This window comes from Triticum aestivum, chromosome 3D (assembly GCF_018294505.1).
Source record: "Triticum aestivum cultivar Chinese Spring chromosome 3D, IWGSC CS RefSeq v2.1, whole genome shotgun sequence".
Lineage (NCBI taxonomy): Eukaryota > Viridiplantae > Streptophyta > Magnoliopsida > Poales > Poaceae > Triticum > Triticum aestivum.
In genome coordinates, this window is record NC_057802.1 from 306,243,234 (window position 1) to 306,263,804 (window position 20,571).

General features: G+C 43.3%; 1 protein-coding gene across 1 annotated transcript; it reads left to right on the top strand.

Annotated features, from left to right (window-relative positions):
• Positions 1-12,993: 12,993 nt before the first annotated feature.
• On the top strand, positions 12,994-16,364 carry LOC123078561 (uncharacterized protein At1g03900). Its single transcript, XM_044501111.1, has 8 exons — positions 12,994-13,320; positions 13,440-13,471; positions 13,918-14,018; positions 14,099-14,171; positions 14,301-14,332; positions 14,596-14,686; positions 15,093-15,204; positions 15,806-16,364. The coding sequence occupies exons 1-8, from the start codon at positions 13,228-13,230 to the stop codon at positions 16,193-16,195; spliced, it is 924 nt and encodes a 307-aa protein (XP_044357046.1). The 5' UTR covers positions 12,994-13,227; the 3' UTR covers positions 16,196-16,364.
• Positions 16,365-20,571: the final 4,207 nt, after the last annotated feature.

A 20,571-nucleotide genomic window follows, 5' to 3' on the forward strand; every position in this document is an offset into this window, starting at 1 on the left:
GAAGACCCCCTCTCCGGAGCCCCAAACGGACTCCAGATCTGGCCTCCCGATGAAGAACAGGAGGTGACGGCGGCTCCGTCTCATGGATCGCGATAATTCTTTCTCCCTGATTTTTTTGTGGAAAAATAGGATTTTATAGCATCGGTTTCAGGGTCTGCGGGGCCACCAGGTGGGGACAACCCACAAGGGCGCGCCAGGAGGGGGGGCGCCCTGGTGGGTTGTGCCCACCCAGGTGCCCCCCTCCGGTGGGTCTTGGCTCCAGAAATTCTTATTTATTGTATAAAAAATCCTCGCAAAGTTTCGTTCCATTCCGAGAACTTTTATTTTTGCACAAAAACAACACCATGGTAGTTCTGCTGAAAACAGCGTGAGTCCGGGGCTAGTTTCATCCAAATCATGCAAAATTAGAGTCCAAAGCAAGATGAAAAGCGTTAGGAAAAGTAGATACGTTGGAGACGTATAAAGATGGCACATACAAATTTGCTTAGAATGGCACGGATATACCGCATATAGGTAGGTATGGTGGACTCATATGGGGTTTAAAGATTTTGGATGCACAAGTAGTATTTCTACTTAGTACAAGTGGAGGCTAGCAAATAGATTGAGAAGCAACCAACCATGAAATGAAAAATCACATAAGCGAGCATTAAGCATAACTAACACTGAATAATGCACCATAAGTAGGATGTAATTTCATTGCATAACTATTGACTTTCATGCTTGCGTAGGGAATCACAAACCTTAACACCAATATTCTTACTAAAGCATAATTACTCACCAACATGACTCACATATCACTATCATCATATCTCAAAACTATTACAAAGAACCAAGTTTAATTTGTCCAATGATCTTCATGAAAGTTTTTATTATATCCCTCTTGAATACCTATCACTTTGGGACTAGTTTCATATGTTGCTTTTGATAAGCTCAAACAAATTTAAGTGAAAACATGAGCATAAAAAATTTCTTCGCTCAAAATAATATAAGTCAAGCATGAGAGAATTTCTTCAAAATTTTACTAACTCTCAAATAAATCTAAGTGAAACATGAGAGCATTTCTTCAAAAATATTAAAGCACACCATGCTAAAAAGATATAAGTGAAGCACTAGAGCAATTCCATAGCTCAAAAAATTTAAGTGAAGCATAAAGAGCAATTCTAACAAAGCATAGAATAATTTTGGCTCTCTCAAATAGGTGTGTCCAGCAAGGATAGATGAAACAAACTAGAAATCAAAACAAGCAAAGACTCATATAATACAAGACGCTCCAAGCAAAACTCATGATATGTGACGAATAAAAATATAGCTCCAAGTAAAATACCGATGGTCGTTAGAAGAAAGAGGGGATGCCTTCTGGGGCATCCCCAAGCTTAGTTGCTTGGTTCTCCTTGAATAATAATTTGGGGTGCCATGGGTCATCCCCAAGCTTAGGCTCTTTTCACTCCTTATCCTTCATCCATCGTGATCTCACCCAAAACTTGAAAACTTCAATCACACAAAACTTAACAAAACCTTCGTGAGATCCGTTAGTATAACAAAGCAAATCACCACTCTAAGTACTGTTGCAAACCCATTCATATATTATTTTTCCATTATACCTACTGTATTCTAACTTTACCATGGCTTATACCCCCGATACAATCCATAGATTCATTAAAACAAGCACACAACACAAAGAAAATAGAATCTGCCAAAAACGGAATAGTCTGTAGTAATCTGGAAACTTCATATACTTATATAACTCCAAAAATTCCAAAAAATTAGGACAACGTAGGAAATTTGTATATCAATCTTGTGTAAAAAATTCAGGATTTTATCACACTTCTGTGATTTTAAACAATTCTTCTACTGTGTGCAAAAGTTTCTGTTTTTCAACAAGATAAAATCAACTATCACCCAACATGATCCCAAAGGCTTTACTTGGCGCAACCACTAACTAAAACATAAAAACACAATCATAATAGTATTATAATTGTGTAAACACTCAAGAATAGAAAAAATAAAAAAATATTCATTGGGTTGCCTCCCAACAAGCGCTATCGTTTTATACGCCTAGCTAGGCATAATGCATAGATTCAAGTATTGCCATCTTTCTTCCTATTTTCCATAGATGTGTTCTTGTCAGCAGGTTTTGCAAAATAACTTGAAGCACATTATCCATAGAAATTTTAGCATTATCAAGTTGCCCATCTACGTACCCCCTTTGATTTTCGGCCACAATCCGAGAATATTGTTGATTAACATCATTGAAAACTTGTTAGATTATATCTAAAACGGGGATTTCCTTTTTAAGGTTCTCATAAAAAATTGATTATTTCCAAGCTAATGTCTCAACATATATTCACTATTATAAAGGATCTCATTTATCACCGATTTTTCATGGCTCATACCATAACAATAAAATAAAAATCCCTAGCTTCCCGTACCATGTAGTCAAATTCATTCATAAGAATAAGGGTAGCTAATTTTTTAGCCTTAGGATCCTTTATAATGGGTAGCTCATAAAACAATCTTTGCAAAGTAGGATGGGTACGGATAAATCTATTTTCAAGTTTCAGAACTAGTGCTGAAAAGCTTCCGTCAAGAGTCAAATTTCCAACACAATTGGAAAAATTCTTGGATATGTTCTTTTCCAATAACATTCCCTTGCCCCAAAACAAAAGTTTTAGCATCCAGATTGCCAGATCATCCAATTTTAGGAGTTACGCCATCATATGTTTCTGCCATACCGAAATCACTCATAGTGACAACTTCAAACGAATAAGAGATGTGACGAGAAAACGACGAACGAAAAGGAGGGCGAATAAAACAACAAATTTTTATGAAGTGGGGGAGATGAAAACAAGAGGCAAATGGCAAATAATGTAAATTGCAAGGAGATGAGACTTGTGATTAGGAACCTGATTGATGTTGATGATGTCTCCCCGGCAACGACGCCAGAAATTACTTTTGATGTCGCTTGAAACCGCGTCGGTATTTCCCCAAAGAGGAAGGGATGATCCAGTACAACTATGATAGGTATTTCCCTTAGTTATGAAACCAAGGTATCAATCCAGTAGGAGAACCAAACAACACTATGTAAATGGTACCTACACACAAAGAACAAATACTTGCAACCCGACTCGTATGAGGGGTTGTCAATCCCTACTGGGTAACGGCGCCAGAAATTGTCAAATTGACGGGAGAATATTTGTGGTAGATTGGATAAATAGCTCTCGATAAAACGTGAAATAAAATAGTAATAAAAAAGTGCAGCAAGGTATTTTTTTGGTTTTTGGAATAATAGATCTGAAAACAAATGCGAATAAAAATAGATCTCAAAGCAAATATGATAAAGAATAGACCCGGGGGCCGTAGATTTCACTAGTGGCTTCTCTCGAGAAATAGCACACGGTAGGTAAACAAATTACTGTTGGGCAATTGATAGAACACTACCAGGGAAAACCCTAGCAGTAGCGCGTGTTTAAAGCCTATCAGTAGCGCGGGGTGCAGCGCTACTAGTAAGGCGCTACAGCTAAAGGTTAGCAGTAGCGTGGGTTGGACCACGCTACTGCTATATCGACTTAGTAGCAGCGCTTTTTACTATCAGCGCTACTGGTAATTAGTAGTAGCGCTTCTCCTAGCACGTGCTACTACTATTATTCCGTATTTCTTTTTTTATTTCATGTTGTATTCATACACCTTTATACAAGTTTTCATACCACAACAATTTAGAGAATGATTTTACATTATAATGAGTTATTACATCGCTGGGAGAAAGAACCGTGGACTAGTTTCAAGTGGATGGACATCCACTTGAAACTAATCCGCAGTTCTTTCACCCAATGATATAATATATCATCATCATCATATCATATCATTAACAACTTATCATCATAATACATCATTGTCATATAACACCTCCTCATGATCATCGTTTTCATCAATGAGACATCACATACAAGTTGGTCACTAGACATAATCACAACTACTCATCATCATCAACTCTCATAAACATATTGTACCTCATAGGACCTACTACATTCTCTTAGGACCTACTATATTCTCTTAGGTAAAATAGCATAAAACAAGATAGCCCCTGACTCTCCATTATGGAGAATGGAGATTATCCTGTCTCCAATTCTTGCCTTTCGCACAATGTTGCTTCCAAGAACCTCCTTATGACTGTCCATACATTTTTTCCATTCTAAGATTAGCATGTGTTCATTGGTTTTAGAAATCCGGTATGGACAGGTGAGATTCGTAGGATGACCTGGCTGTATGTTCAAAACATCAAGGCGACCATTCTGATACATCAAATGAGGCACACAATCCATCGGGATTCTCTGTTGAAAAACATAGTAATAACTTCGTAGTTAGCAATGATGTACTAGTTTTAGAAGTATGCAAAAGATGCACGGATGTTGTAATAGTAAAAAATCTTACCAGGATATCTCCTTGGAAGTTATCGTGGTTCAAGACGTGCACTAGTGGCACGTATTGACCATAATTTGGAGGAGTTCGATAAAAGGCATTGTAATTCTCAAGATCAGTACAATATGCGACCAGATGACTTTTCTCCTGATAAGTTAACTCAGAGCCATCGGTGTAGTTGGTTCTGTCTACCATGTTCCGCGCATTCTTTGAAGAATGAAAGTAAGCTACCAATGGAAATAAGCTGTCAACTATTTTGAAATAAACAAAATAACTATGTTTGAGGAACTCACATAGCGGTAGAATTGGAAGCGTATCAACAAGGACCCAAATGTCCAAATTGTCTTGGTTGATGTCAGGATCATCAAGATCCATGGTAACAAACATACCCTCTTGAAAATCATACATCTTGCAAAGTGCTTCCCAACCCGGGCAACCAAAATGGGATATGCTCTCAGAATTGTATAGATTTACCTCAAAATCCATACCATGATGGGTCCTTAGGTTAATTTTCTTTGTTTCATTCCTCTCATGATCTTCAAAACCCATCCTCTCCAAGACATAGCGTCTTGCATGGCATGGGATAAGCTAGTCGAATTGTAAAAGAAGAAAATTACACGTTGAAGTAGTAGAAGTCGAGCTTAATTACGAAAATAACACTTTGCATCGTAGCTTACCGTATCACAATCGAAGGCCTCCTCGAGCTTAATGCTGAAGCGCCGACCTTCGTCCAGGTGAGGCCTGTCACAGAAACCCCGGTTGTCGCCGCCACCAGGAGCACTCCCCGGGACCTTGTTCGTCCGACGACATTTCCTATGTTCATAATTCAAAGATTAAACTTGTACAATTAAAAATCTTAGCTTGTTCATTATTCATCACGGGTTGACTATCGGTCTGTCGAGTCTTTTCTTGAAAACTCTCAGCTCATGTGGTGTATAGATTCGACCGTCGGTGATGGTAGCTCCTCCTTTCATTCCCGAGTGCATTACACCAAATTGTCTAGCACATGGGAACGAAGGAGAAGCTACCCCCACGACAATAGTCGGGATTCTTCGTCCTCTCATATATGGTGGAGACTCGTCAGACTTAAAGTCAACCCAAAATATCGTTTAATTATCTTTCTAGAAAATCCAGGCCACTCGATATTTCCTACATATTCTAGCACAAGTCATGCCAAAATTCACGGAAAATTCCGGCATGACCTTTGCTAAAACAGGACATATCGAGCGCCTGAAATTTGCCGGAATGAAAATTAATCAACACTCCGGCAAAACATAGGCCACTCGGAGGTGTAACCTGAACATGACCGGCCACTTGGGCAACCACATATCCTATTTGAGCAACACAAGTTTATCTACATCATATCTTATAGGACTCATATTGACATGGAGATTTGGCTGGTCTCACCTCGAGGTCGGAGGGGGTCGGTGACGGGGACGACGGCGGGGATGATGGAGGGGCTCCTTGATTTCTGCAAAAACAAAAACCCTATAAGTTATCACTAATACATCCCGAATAGTATCATACATATAACATCACTAATACAACTAAAACCCTAGCGAACGACGGGTATCGACGACGAGGATGCGGGATAGGCATCGTCGACGTCGATGCGGGAATAATTGCTTAAACTAAAAAAATAACAAAAAATGTGACATGTTCAACTAGTTCTATTAATTCAACTAGTTCTTACTAAATATAAACTTACTATAAATAGAAATAAACTAGTTCTTTCTAAAAATAAACTAGTTTAACTAGTTATATTAATTTTCTTACTAAAAATACATTAGTTCTATAAATTCAACTAGTTCTTACTACAACTAAACTAGTTCAACTAGTTTATTAATTTACTTACTAATTATTTTAAATACTTGCTAAAAACAGTAGAAAACTACATTATACAATAGTAAAAAACTACAGTGAAAAAAGAAAAAAAAAGAGGGAGGGGCGGGCGAAGGAGGAGGAGGGAGGGGCGGGGGGTGGAGGGGGGCGGCCGGAGGAGGAGGAGGGAGGGGGCGGGGAGACGAGGGGGAGGGGGCGGCCGAAGGAGGAGGAGGGAGGGGGCAGCCGGAGGAGGAGGAGGGAGGGGGCGGCCGGAGGAGGAGGAGGGAGAGGGGCGGTGGGAGGAGGGCGGCCGGAGGAGGAGGGGGAGGAGGGAGTACCTCGGCGAGGAGCAGCGCGGCGGCGGCGGACGACGTACGGGTTCGGCGCGGGCGAGAGTGAGTGAGAGGGAGTGAGTGTGAGAGGGTGAACCGCTCCAGGATAAGGTAAGTAAGTAGGAGCGCATTTCAGAGAAACGCGCTACTGCTACGGTCCGTAGCAGTAGCGCTTGTCAGTGGTACGCGCTACTGCTAAGTGGGGCTAGCCATCTGCGCCCAGTACAAATATAGCAGCAGCGCGCTTTGGCAAAACGCGCTACTGCTAAAGTAGTAGCAGTAGCGCGGTCTATTTAAAAACGCTACTAATAAGTAGTAGTAGCGCCCTGTTTTGTCCAGCGCTACTGCTAAAGTTCTGTGCATAAGGTTTTCCCTAGTAGTGGAAGATCGAATAATTATGATGATATCCAAGGCAATGATCAATATATAGGCATCACGTCCAAGATTAGTAGACCGACTCCTGCCTGCATGTACTACTATTACTCCACACATCGACCGCTATCCAGCATGCATCTAGGGTATTAAGTTCATGAAAAAACAGAGTAATGCAATAAGAACGATGACATGATGTAGAAATAGCCCCCATCTTGTTTTCCTTAATAGCAACGATACATGCCTGTCTTGTTGTCCTTCTGTCACTGGGAAAGAACACCACAGGATTGAACCCATCACAGAGCACCTCTTCCCATGGCAAGAAAAATCGATCTAGTTGGCCTAACTAAACCAAAGTTTCGAAGAACAAATACGAGGCTATAAATAATCATGCATATAAGAGTTCAAAGAAGAATCAAATAATATTCATGGATATAGATCTGATCATAAACTCAAAGTTGATCGGATCCCAAGAAACACACCGCAAAAAGAGTTACATCAAATAGATCTCCAAGAGACCATTGTATTGAGAATCAAAAGAGAGTGAGGAAGCCATCTAGCTACTGCCTACGGACCCGTAGGTCTATGGTGGACCACTCACGCATCATCGGAGAGGCGCCAATGAGGATGATGAACCCCTCTGTGATGTTGTTAGATTGGATCTCGTGGTTCTGGAACTTGCGGTGTCTGGAATTATGTTTTTTTACTCCCCTAGGGTTTTTGGAATTTTTGGGAATTTATACGGCGAAGAGGCGATGCAGGGGGGCTCCATGGGGGCACAACCCCCCTGGGCTCCTGGGTGCGCCCTGGTGGGTTGTGCTCTCCATGGGCTTCCCCTCTGGTACTTCTTTGGCCCACTGGATGTCTTCTGGTCCAGAAAAAATCTCCAAAAAGTTTCGCTGCGTTTGGACTCCGTTTTTTTACTGATATTCTGCGAAGTAAAAAAAACAAGCAAAACACAGCAACTGGCATTGGGCACTATGTCAATAGGTTAGTCCCAAACAATGATATGAAGTTGCTATAAAATGATTGTAAAACATCCAAGAATGATAATATAACAGCATGGAACAATAAAAAATATAGATACGTTGGAGAGGTATCAGCGGGCAGCAAGGCTTCTCGTGCACAACCTTCTCGGCGACAACCTCCTTCATCAGTTGCTGGAGAGGTGGGTGCTTCACAGCCCCCCAGCTTCTTCGGGGATGAAGCAGGCTAGGAGCCCTCCACCACCGCCTCCCACGACCGGAGCCGAGGCGGTAGCGCTCTATGACTTATCCGTTCTCAACGAGCCCGATGAGGAAGAGGAGTAAGCACTCCGCTCTCCCATCATCATACTTTTTTTGCATCTGCTGTTGATTTTGATCATCCCGGGCAACTTGGTCTTGCAGGGATGTGGTGCCATTGGCGGAGAGGCGACAGAAGAAGATCAGGCTTGCCGAAGAGAGTGAGGCGACAACAAACGTTGAAGAAGAACCTACTCCTTCAAATGTTGCCGGCTCCAGCCCCCAACTCCTGCTGGCAAGCTCCACCGACGAGACCGTTGTCATGGAGACCGATAAGGAGGTTGGGAGCAATCTTCCGGAGGGAGAGCATCAAGGAGCGGGCCCCTTAGTGACGCCCTCGACCTCTGCTCCTCCGCTAAGTAGCTCGCCGACAAGGTCCACCCCTCCTACAGAGGAGTGCCAAGAGGAACTCGTCCACGTCAAGGACTTGCCGGCAACCAACGTTGTCGGGGACCGAGCGACGACAACTCATGTTGCCGGAGAAGACCCAAGGTCTCCTCCACAAGCCCATCAACATAAACCTTCATCGAGTGCCATTTTTTTCTTTTTTTCTTTTTCTTTTTTGTCTTCTCAACTTGATTTGAATCTTGAATTCTTCCCACTCTTCACCCTTTCTTTCCCATCTTACAGACTCAACCCCATTGGAGGAGGAGGAGCCCGTTGTAGATGTTCAAGAAATTGCAAAAAGCAAAGCCGATGAAGCTATCAGAATTTCTGTTGCAGAGGCTGCAGTATCAGAAACCGAAGAGGCCAGGAAGGCCGCTGAGAAAGCGCTCGAGGCTCCCGGCAGCGCACCCGCCTCTGCCAGCGCTGATGTAGTGATGAGAGATGCTGGCCACGGGGACCCAAGCACCGTTGATCACCCGATCTTGCCGGAGGAGCGGCCCACGACAACACCACTGGCGTCTTCTCTTCAACTGCACCATTCCGAAGTCCCCGTCACATATGATGCCGAAAAGACTACCCCTGAGGACGCATTTGCTGAGATCGTCACCCCCTCGTCCCGCGGCTCCACTGGAACAAGCATCTCTGATGATAGCGCCGCTGACCTTGCCTTCCTGAAAACCATGGCTGTTGGTTTTCAGGACATGCAAAAGCGATATGGCACATGTTGAGACAAGATCCAAGCGGAGCGGCAGGCTATGGAGTTGGCTGAGGAGAAGCTGGACGAGAGGGTCGCGGAAACCAGCAAATGGCATGAGGAGAAGCTTCACAGCATCAAGGGTGAGGAGGAGAAGCTTGCCGTTGCTAAGAAGGAAGCAGCAGCCCTGCCCGGCAAGTTATCCGAATGGCAAGCACATCTTGATGCCAAGGAAAGGGACCTTGCCACCAGAGAGGAGTCATTTGCCGCCTAGTTGTGTAGTAAGGACGAATAGATCCAAACTCTGATCGTGCAGCAGACCCATGAGCTAGAGCAGAACAATACAACTCTGGAAGCTCAAGTACTGGATCACGCCGGGAAGCTTGTAGAGGCCGCCAAGGCTACAGAAGTTGCCGAGGCCGTCAAAGCGGAGCTGGATGCCAAAGTCAAGAAGCTTGAGGAAGCTCTGGCCGACAACAAGGCTGATGCAGAGAAGGTGGCCTACACCTTGGCTGAACTACAGACTTTTGTCCCTGCCAAGAACATGGAGCTATCCACCGCCAACAATTCCATTGCTGACCTCAAGCTCAAACTCAGAACTCTGGAGCAAGATCTCGAGGCCGGCAAGAAAAGGGAGAAGGACTTGCTAGTGAACTGGAACAATGAGAAGGCTTCACTCGTCGGCGCTGAGAAGTCCATCAATGAACTGAGGGATAACGTGGAGCTTTGGACCACTAGCCTTGTCAACATCGCGGAACGCCTCAGCTCGCAGCTGGCCATCATGAAGATGGACAACTACATCTTCACGGACGACGAGCATGAGGTCGCAAGTGCTAGGCTGACGCGCTTCTTTGAGAATCTCATCAAGGCACTGGAGATGCACCATGAGGAGAGATCCGCCCGCCTCGCGCACGAGTCCCGCGCGTTCTGCCGCGACGTCCTCCTCAAGGTGCTCGTCAAGCTCGTGTGCCGGAACCCTGGCCTCGACATCTCCAAGGCTTTCAAAAGATTGCCAAAGGGAGTGGACACCAAGGCCGCCGAGGAGCAAGGGCCGCTTGCCGACAAGGTCACCAAGATCCTCAGGACTAAGGGCCAGCACAAGGACTAGCCCTTCACTTATATCATTTGGCTGCAAATGTAGTTCATGTAAATGAAAGGCTCATCTTAAGTTAGAACTGCATTTGGCTTCTGATGTAATATAACTTGCTACCTGATGAATGGTTGTGTGCTATCTCCCTTGTCTTATTCTGTTTTTGCATGGTTTTTGTACCCTATGCTTGCCGGAAACTTGCTGATGCACACACTCTTGCCACGAGCGCTCGAGGAACAGGTCCTTAGTAGCCTGCCGGAAGTGCCTCTGCCAGCAAGGTCACACTTGACGGTCACAGCGCAGCTACTTAAGTTGTCGAGCGGACTCGAAACAAAGTAAGAGCGCAGCTAGTCGTGACAAGGTTCCTTAGCGTGCGTGTTTCTCATACAAAGGCCAAGATCGTTCAAGGAAGAAATGCAACTACAACAAAGAATTTATTTCAAAGTTTTTCAACTTAGCTCTTTTTTTGCTACACTTCTTGTCATGAATGATAACTTGAACGCCACTTGTGGTATCCATACAAGCGCTCATACGGGCGCACACGCCTGTATGGAACACCGTTTTTTGCTCTGTCTTCGCATAAACACCTCATGTTGATTCCTTCTTTCTCCATTCTCCTTCCATTCCATTTCCACATGTGATTTCTTTCCTTTTTAGCCCATTTCCCGTGGAAACACATCAAAGAGAGGATTTGTGGAATCCTTTGCATTCATTGGTCATTAGTGGCAATATCAGAGCGAATATCTCTTTTTAAATGAAATATCTCAGATTAAACAAAGGTGAATGAGTGTAAAAATATCACCCATCAGGCCCTCGAAGGGATCAAGATGGGATCTTCCTAAGACCTGACGCTTACTCCAAGGAACGAATGCAGTCTTCAGCATACTTGTCTTCATATGTAACCGACCATATGTAACCCTAGGTACCCATGACATCTATATAAGCTAAAGATGGAAATGGGCAGGGTGTGGGGTAGGTAGAGCAATACCATACCCATACCCGTGTTGTCAATGGGTACAAAATTCTACCCATACCCGTAACACGGATATAAAACTTTACCCGCACCCATAACTGATGGGTACCCAACAGTTAGATCAAACAATACACAAGCTATTCATGATTTTACACTCATCGATATCACATTTGAAAAAAAAGCATTTATCTCAACTCAATAACAAATAGATGAGTACATGACAGTTATCTCAATTCAAATTGACAATTGGTGAGAACTTTAACATACGTTCACAAGCACGACACACTCCACGACTAAGGTCCACATGTCAGTATAAACAGGTAGGGTATGGGTATATCCATGGTTACAAGGCTATACCTGTGCCCTACCCATGACTTAACGGGTAGGGTACAAGTACTACCCATTGGTATAAAGTTGTGCTCATACCCTGCCCATGCGGGTACAGTATCCACGGCTACCCGTACCCGTGGGTAAAATTGCCATCCTTAATGTAAGATGAGGGGCGTAGACCATAGAGGCGAACTCATTCATACACGATCTCGTGGTAGATCAACGTGTACTCTGTACCCCATCCACAATCAATACATTCAAAGCAGAACGTAGGGTTTTACCTATTCGAGAGGGCCCGAACCCGGGTAAACATCGGTGTCCCCTTGTGTCATGTTACCATCCAGTCAAGACTACCAGATCGGGACCCCCTACATGAGATCTGCCGGATTCGACTCCGTCCCCTAGCCGTCGCCACACCATTTAGAACACGGAGAGAAGAGATCTAGAGAAGAACCACCGGAGACCCTTCTAGTTTTGTTCCTCCATCTCCATACTCATATTCATTTCACCATCACCATTGCAAGATGAAATCTTCCAACCCCTACAAACACCTCACTCGTCTTTTTATACATCTGGTCCTGGCGCCCGAGGGCTTGGACCACCCATACTATGACATCGACAGCTACATATTTACCTACTCCCTTCGCATCACTTTAATCCATACCTTCTCGCAGAGGGCGGTACATGCCCATGCCCTAGCTTTTCATGCCATGGTCCTTGCCGAGGTATGCCACTCTGATGTCAGATCATCTTTCCTAGCCACTTGGGCGCGACCGGACACGCTGGGGTGTAGGATCTTCTCTCCTGGAGAAGAGGGAGTTCCCCCGAGCACTTCCCATGGCCCATCGGGTTGACCTCACGGAAGGGCCTCGATGGCTCCTTTGGGGAGGCCCAAGGGGTACCTTTGTCCTGATCCCGTCGGTGACGATTTTTGCGACGGCGGGCTGATGCTGCTTCAATGGCGACTGATTTTTTCCCTCATCAGGACCCGCGACGCGGAGCAGGGCGGTCGGTGCAGAGCAAGACAGTCGACGCGATGAGTGTAGCTGAGACTGGTGGCTAGTGGCGTCCGTGCCGCCTCGAATTTGTGAGGCGTGCTGCTTGATAGGCGGCGGCAAGCGGCAGTGGTGAAGTGCGGTGGGATTTGGCGGCAGTCGACGACGATGACAAACGTCGAGCTAAGTGGTTACCGCGGTGATAGACGCGGGAGAGGGAGAGGGGAGGATTAGACGGCGCCCTCTCATCTAACGGACAGGGAGGTGACCGGCCAGGGCTGGCGCCGGTTGACAAAGCCAACTCTCAACACCTTCCCTTCCCCTTCCTACATTCCTCGTCCTCCTCAGTCTCTCCCCTCTCATCCCCCAACAAAGGATCCCTCCTCTTCACACTCCGTCTCGCCACATTCGGAGCTCGGATCCAACCACTGCTTATCCCACCCGATCCCTCCCAAATCACCCACGCACCCGATTCGCTCCTCCCCTGCAAAGAGAGGTCTATACCCCTACCTTGATTCGGCGGCCGGCGCCATGGCGAGCGGCAGCGAGCAGCCGCAGGCGGAGACCGAGCCCGAGGCGGTGGAGCTCGTGCTGTTCCAGGTCGCCGAGTGCTACGTCTATCTGGTATTCGCCCTAATTCTCTTTGGTTTCTGTGACAATCTAGTGATGGGGATTCGTCGAGCGCTTGCTGTGCATGAATGTGTTGCCGACGGCCTGACGTTTTGGGGCCTTTTTGTGTGCAGATACCTCCTAGGAAGACGGCCGCCTCTTACAGGTTCTGCTCCTCTTAGTTCGTTGAAGAATCTGATAACGGTTTGTTAGGATTTGTATCTGTTGACTGTCAGGTTGAATAGCGTTAGTAGCTAAATCAACCACGAAAATCACAATTAGCTAAAGGTTGCAGGCCTTGTTTCAGCATTTCTTTTTCGCATTTGTAAACTTGATTGCAAAGATAATGCACTATTTTGCTTCACGATTGCTGTTCGTACTTTGTGGTGTTCGGTTCGAGTGATGGATTGAACTTATCTTTTATTTGTTGTTGAATGTATCACCAGTTCGCAGCCGCGTCATTGCTTATATGACCGTGCTAACAGAAAAAAAGACTAGGAAGGAAATCCTACATATATCATGGACTACCCCACCATATGATTAATCCACTCCTCAGACCATATCATGCCTTTCGCAATTTATTGTAAATAATCTAACATTAGTGACATCTAGGGCTGATGAGTGGAATGTCAACAAATGGGCTTGGGAAGGGGCACTTAAGGTTGCCAGCAAGGGAGAAGAATGTATCATCAAACTAGAAGACAAGAGCACTGGTACAGTAATTTTGTTACTGCTGGCCATTCCTTTGTAGCGTTTGTAATCCTGACCTCTTAATTTCTCTTGTTCATTTCAGGTGAGCTGTATGCTAGGGCATTTCTGAGAGAAGGCGAACCACATCCGGTGGAAGCTGTAATTGATAGCAGCAGGTCGGTATATATTGCTGCCACAGGGCAGTCTAATTGTATAATGAAATGTGTGCCTTTGCAGTTCCATTCTGGGTTAGACACCGCAAATACTCTATTAGCAGAACCTGAAACGATTCTTATTGCTTGCAGATATTTTGTACTTCGCGTTGAAGAGAATATAGGTGATAACTTGTCTTTCCCTCGAGTTATAAGATCTTGCATTTGCACTGACATTCTACTTACTGCTGAGTTTAGCCGTTTCACATAGTATTTGATACTTAGTGTCGAGCTGGTGAGCATAGTGTTTGTTAAGTTGTGTTGAGATGGTGAGCATGGTATTTGACAAGTAGTATTGAGATGCTGAGCATATTACTTGATCTGGTTAGCACCATTTCTTGCAATGGTTCGTATATAGAAGCATGACAATTCTTACTATGCACTGCAGATGGGCGTCAGCGTCATGCTTTTATAGGTTTAGGCTTCCGTGAAAGAACTGAAGCATATGACTTCCAAGCTGCTCTACATGACCATATGAAGTATCCTTTTATCTTGAAACGCATTATGTTGCCTGTAATTTGGATTGTCACATGAATGTTTCCCATGCAAGTCAGTCCACGACCAGAGACTATATATGTGGAATTCCATTAGATCAAAAAGTAATGTCTGCTTAGCACAATATATTATTGTTTTGAAACTTAACAATTTTAATACTAAGTGGGTCTATTACATGAATCCAGTCAGGTCACTGAGCAATGCTCAGAACTTTGAATGCACTTCCAATTGACAAAAATGTTTCTTCTAAAGTTATACGAAATATTTCTTGGCCAGTCACTTTTCTTCTTCTTTCCTGTTTCTTTATTACTTCTAAATATATTGGTGTATGGTATTAGAGTTGTACAATAAGTTGTTCATATAATCTGTTGTTCTCTTACATAATCAAAGATATCTAAACAAGAAGAAGACCGCTGAAGAGATGGTGCAGCACTATGAGAATACGTCATCAGTGGATTATAGCCTCAAAGAAGGGGAAACTTTAGTTCTTCAACTAAAAAATGTAAGTTTTCATTGAACTTCTTATTCCAGGAGAAATGAATTAAAGCTTGGTCATGGGATTATTTTTAAATGTCTTAAAAATTACTCCCTCCGATCCAAAAAAAGTGGCTTTAGTTCAAATTTGAACTGAAGCTGAACTAAAGGCACGGCACTTTTTTTTGGATCGGAGGGAGTAGCATATATGATTTCTTTATGCTTAATTAGTATTTTCCTCTTTAAGATGCACAGTTATTCTGTGTGCAACCTCGTTTCTGGTCATGCATGGGATTTATTGAATTGGAGCAATCTTCTTATCTTTACCTAGAAAACACAGTCTAGTGCATCTTCAAGGTTCCTCCAATGGCATTTGAGAACATCATATACCCTTGCATATTCAGGGATATATCAGTTTGAGCTGCTGTCACGTAAGAACTTGAGAAGAAACTGAACCTTACTAAGCTATAGTTAAGAATATTTTCGTTCATGTGGCAAAATGAGTTGACTAAAGCGTATTATGCTACAGTAATAAATTTGTATGCATGCCTTTGATAAGCACTTGACTTGCCTTGTATTTCTCATGTTCTTCACGTAACATGCCCCTGATTTTTGGGTCTGTTATGCAGAAAGAAAGTGGCAGCAAGACAAAATCTGCATTTTTCGAGCAAGGCCTGAACAAGCTGTCGTTCAATGAAAAAGCAAACACCAAGGAGGCCACAGTGTCCCTCAAACTCCCACCACCTCCACCCTCACCCGTGTCTCCAACTGATTCTGGAGTTGCCATGTCCCCTTTCAAAGCAGAATTTCCTTCCCAGGAACAACCAGGCACCGGCGATGCCAGAGACGCCGCCGCTCCTTTCAAAGCAGAATTTCCTTCACAAGAAGAAGCACTGGATGATACCGTGGAAGCTAGAGCGGAAGCTGCTCCTCGTAATCAACCAGCCGCAGCAGACAAGAGCAAACAAGGAAGCGTGGATGATGAGTTTGACTTTGGGGACTTCCAGGCTGCTGCTTGAATCATGTATCCTGTACATACGTCAACTTTATTACGTGGACACATACATGTGTCCTTTCTTTTTCTTGGATCTCCCGTCAGTTGTGACTTTTTTTTCGCCACCCGAGTTGTTGTACAGAGAGCTGTCATATGATAAGCCGTATAAATTAAGAATACATATATAAGCCGTAGAACACGTTGATGGAAACATTCTGGATTTTTTTAAGCACGTATTTTCTATCAAATTTAAATGAGCAATATGTAAAAAGTAGCCAAGAAAAGAAAGAAAGAAAAAGGAAAAAGAGCCAGATCCTATCCAATTGCTGCTATAGGTATCCCCATAGATTTGATCAACTAGAGCGAAACATCATCCCAGATTGGAAATGGTCCAATCCTTGAGGGCCTGTTCATGCTTAATTTTGAAACTGTGAATTAGAAGGTTCAGGTCTTGAGTAAGTATTTCCAGGAATTTGTGCAAGGAACTTCCTTCCTGCAGATCTTGCCATTTCTTAGAATCCATAAGTTCCAGCACCCTAGAATGATTATATCCATGTCCAAGGCCTTGGGAAACTTCTGATGGGGTAGTGAAATCTCATCATACATATAAATTCCAGCGCCCTAGAATAATTATATCCATGTCCAAGGCCTTGGGAAAGTTCTGATGGGCTAGTAAAATCTCATCATATATATAAGTTCCTCTTTGCCTATAGGTGATTATAGAGGCCCAACAGTCCCGAGGAAAAGGACAGTCCCAAAAAAGATGAAGAGCGGGTTCTTCAGCACCCTCATTGCAAAAAAACAGAGTCATAGCATGGTTTTCCTCTTAAGAGTTTTTTGTGTTGACCCTGTCAAGTAGCTAGAAAAATAATCTTATGCCTAATCCTGTCACCACGTTTCCAGAGCCATTTGAAGATCTTTTGTGCTTCCACTCCACCTATCATAGTATTGTACACTAATATGGAAGAGTAGTCTTATTATTATTAGAGCATATCCACCTATCTTGATTCTGCCAATTGGTGTGTTGAGAAAGCAACAGTTGAAGCTCATTCAGTTGAGCAAAAGCTTCAGCTGAGAGAGGGGTGAAGACATAAATGTCAGCACTGTTAACCATATGTTTCAGACATTGAGTGTCATTTCTAGAAAAGGAATCATGCCAGAATTTAATTTTGTGACCAGACCCACCCTTGCAAGACAAGATTTCTTTGAAAGTAGGGAATAGTTTGAGGTGTGCCTTCCACTAGCTAGAATCCACCATCTTTTCACCAGGGAATTCCTCGGAGTAGTATTTGTCCCAAATTAGTTGCACCCAAGGAAGACTTTCTTTATTGAAGAATTTTTGAAGGTTTTTCATCAAGAGAGCTTTATTGTGGACAACCACATCATCTAGGATACTAATCCCACCCCGACTTTTAGGCTTGCGTACTGCGTTCCAGGCTATTAAAGTCTGCCCAGAGTTTTCTTGTCCATATTTCCTCCAAAAGAAGTGTATGAGGTATTTGTTTATTTGCTCAATGACATCAGCAGGTCTAAAGCACACATGCAGAAAATAGGCATGACAAAGAACACAAATTTAATAAGTTGTAATCTTCCATCATATGATAGCATTGTGGAGCATCCAGCCAACCTTCGCTCTATTACTTGACAAAATAGGATTAAAATCTTCATTTCTCAATCTTCCATCTCTTAGAGGAGGCCCAGATATGTGAGTGGAAAGTTACCCAGGTTGCGTCCCAGAAGATCAAGAATTATGTTCGGATTTCATCAGGCACATTCAATGGAACGAAAACTATTTTTCTATAGTTAATCTTCAGACTAGTTTGAGCGAAAAAATGAGCCAGAAGATTATTGAGCTGGAGAATTTGAGGTTCCTCTACTCGCATGATCAAGATGTCCTCTGCATACCGAATCACTGGAAAATCTTGGTTGGAATGTGGTAAATGGGGTACCCGAATCAAATTGGCATTCGTTGCTTCATTAAGAATGGTTTGCAAAAGATCGGCGACTAGAACAAAAATAAGAGGGGAGAGAGGGTCCCCTTGTCTAACCCCTCTTTTACAATGCAATTGTTTTCCTGGAACCCCATTAAGCAATATAGATGAGAAGCATGTGCTATGAACCATTCTCATCCACTTGATCCATATATCACCAAAGCTTTTTTCCTTTCAGAATTTGAAAAAGAGTCTCATGCTCAATCACATCAAAGGCCTTCTCAAATTCAAGCATTAAAATAATCATTTCTTGCTTTCACTGCTTTCGCTGATGTATGTATTCAAAGGCCCAGCCAGACAATCTTGGATTGATCTTTTCCTACAAAAACATATTGATATATGTGCACCAACTGGAGAATGATTTTCTGCAGCCTATTTTCCCATACCGTTGGTCAATGATGCAACTCATGAAAGAATTAATAAGGGAAGAGAAGATTCACAAATAAATACATTATCATGGAAATATTTTGTGATTGTGAGCCCCCATCAAAATATTATATGCCAAAATTGTTGATGTTGGACAAGGAAGACAACTTAATGATTTATATTTGTTCATATTCACATAGAAGTTATATTGTCATAGATCCTTCAACATGTGGTGCTTGCCCCCTATCTTTGCTAGCCAAAAATTCCGCACTAAGTAGAGATACTACTTGTGAATCCAAAAACCCTTAAACCCAAATCTTATTTTCAAGAGTCCACCGTACCTACCTATGGATTGAGTAAGATCCTTCAAGTAAGTTGTCATAGGTGCAATAAGGCAATAAAAATTGCTTCTAAAAGTGTAAGATCATTTAGTGTAAGAGAAAATCGAGTGTTGTACGAACTTGTGATGGTAAAGAAATAAAAGCGACAGACTGCATAATAAAGGTTGCCATCACAAGGGGCAATATAACGTGACGTTCTCTTGCATTAAGGGGTTGAGCATGCAAACAAATAAGCGCATGGCAACCTCTGCTTCCCTCTGCGAAGGGCCTATCCGTTACTTTTATGCAAGAGTCAAAGTCTTTCTTTCTTTCTATTCCTTTTTATTTTTCTCCTTTGGCAAACATCATGTGGTGAGGAAAGATCTAGCCACATATGTCCAGTTGAATATGGGTAGCATGAGTTATTATTGTTGACATCACCCTTGAGGTGAATACGTTGGGAGGCGAAACTATAAGCCCCTATCTTTCTATGTGTCCGGTTGAAACGTTTTGCTCATGTGTACGCGGTGAGTGTTAGCAATCATAGAAGACTATATGATGGTTGAGTATGTGTACTTGCCTAAAGGCTCTGATACGTGACCCTTCCTGAAAAGATGATGAATTGTAGTTGCAAAGTTGACTGAGAACATAGTTTGTTGGTTTCTAATAGAGTTTATGCTTTATACTTCGATAGTGTGATGAATTGTTACTTATTCATGAGAAGTCTATGATGAAAGTTCTATGATAGAAGTTTTATGTTTAAGTTTGTTGCTGTTATAATAATTCACATGATGCTTCTATGTCTGTATTTTGTTTTATCGATACCTCTCTCTCTAAGCATGTGGACATGTTGTTCGATTTCGGTTTTCGCTTGAGGACAAGCGAGGTCTAAGCTTGGGGGAGTTGATACGTCCATTTTGCATCATGTTTACCAACTGTTATTTATAATGTTTTTATGCATAATAATGCTTTTTTGGAGCAATTCTAATGCCTTTTCTCTCATAATATGCAAGGTACACACAAAGAGGGAGAATTCCGGCAGCTGGAAATCTGGACCTGGAAAAGCTACGTCAGGCCACCTATTCTGCACAACTCCAAATGAGCTGAAACTTTACGGAGATTTTTTTATGGAATATATGAGGATTATTGGAGCCAATAAGTACCAGAGGGGGCCCACCAGGTGGGCACAACCCACCTGGGCGTGCCAGGAAGCCCAGGCGCGCCCTGGTGGGTTGTGCTCTCCTCGGCCCACCTCCGGTGCCCATCTTTTGGTATATAAGTCATTTTGACCTAGAAAAAATCGGGGGAGGACTTTCGGGACGGAGCGCCGATGTCTCAACGCGGAACTTGGGCAGGAGCACTTTTGCCCTCCGGCAGAGCGATTTCGCCGGGGGAACTTCCCTCCCGGAGGGGGAAATCATCGTCATCATCATCACCAACAACTCTCCCATCTTGGGAAGGGCAATCTCCATCAACATCTTCAACAACACCATCTCCTCTCAACCCTAGTTCATCTCTTGTGTTCAATCTTTGTACCAGAACTATAGATTGGTGCTTGTGGGTGACTAGTAGTGTTGATTACATCTTGTAGTTGATTATTATATTGTTTATTTGGTGGAAGATTATATGTTCAGATCCAATATGCTATTTAACACCCCTCTGATCTTGAGCATGATTATCATTTGTGAGTAGTTCCTTTTGTTCTTGAGGTCACGGGAGAAATC

What these genes read in the sequence shown, in the direction of transcription:
- LOC123078561 (XM_044501111.1), top strand. Translation starts at nt 13,228, where the DNA reads ATGGCGAGCGGCAGCGAGCAGCCGCAGGCGGAGACCGAGCCCGAGGCG. An exon ending in ACTAGAAGACAAGAGCACTG is followed by an intron (nt 14,019 to 14,098) that starts GTACAGTAATTT and finishes TGTTCATTTCAG; the next exon opens with GTGAGCTGTATGCTAGGGCA. An exon ending in GCTCTACATGACCATATGAA is followed by an intron (nt 14,687 to 15,092) that starts GTATCCTTTTAT and finishes ACATAATCAAAG; the next exon opens with ATATCTAAACAAGAAGAAGA.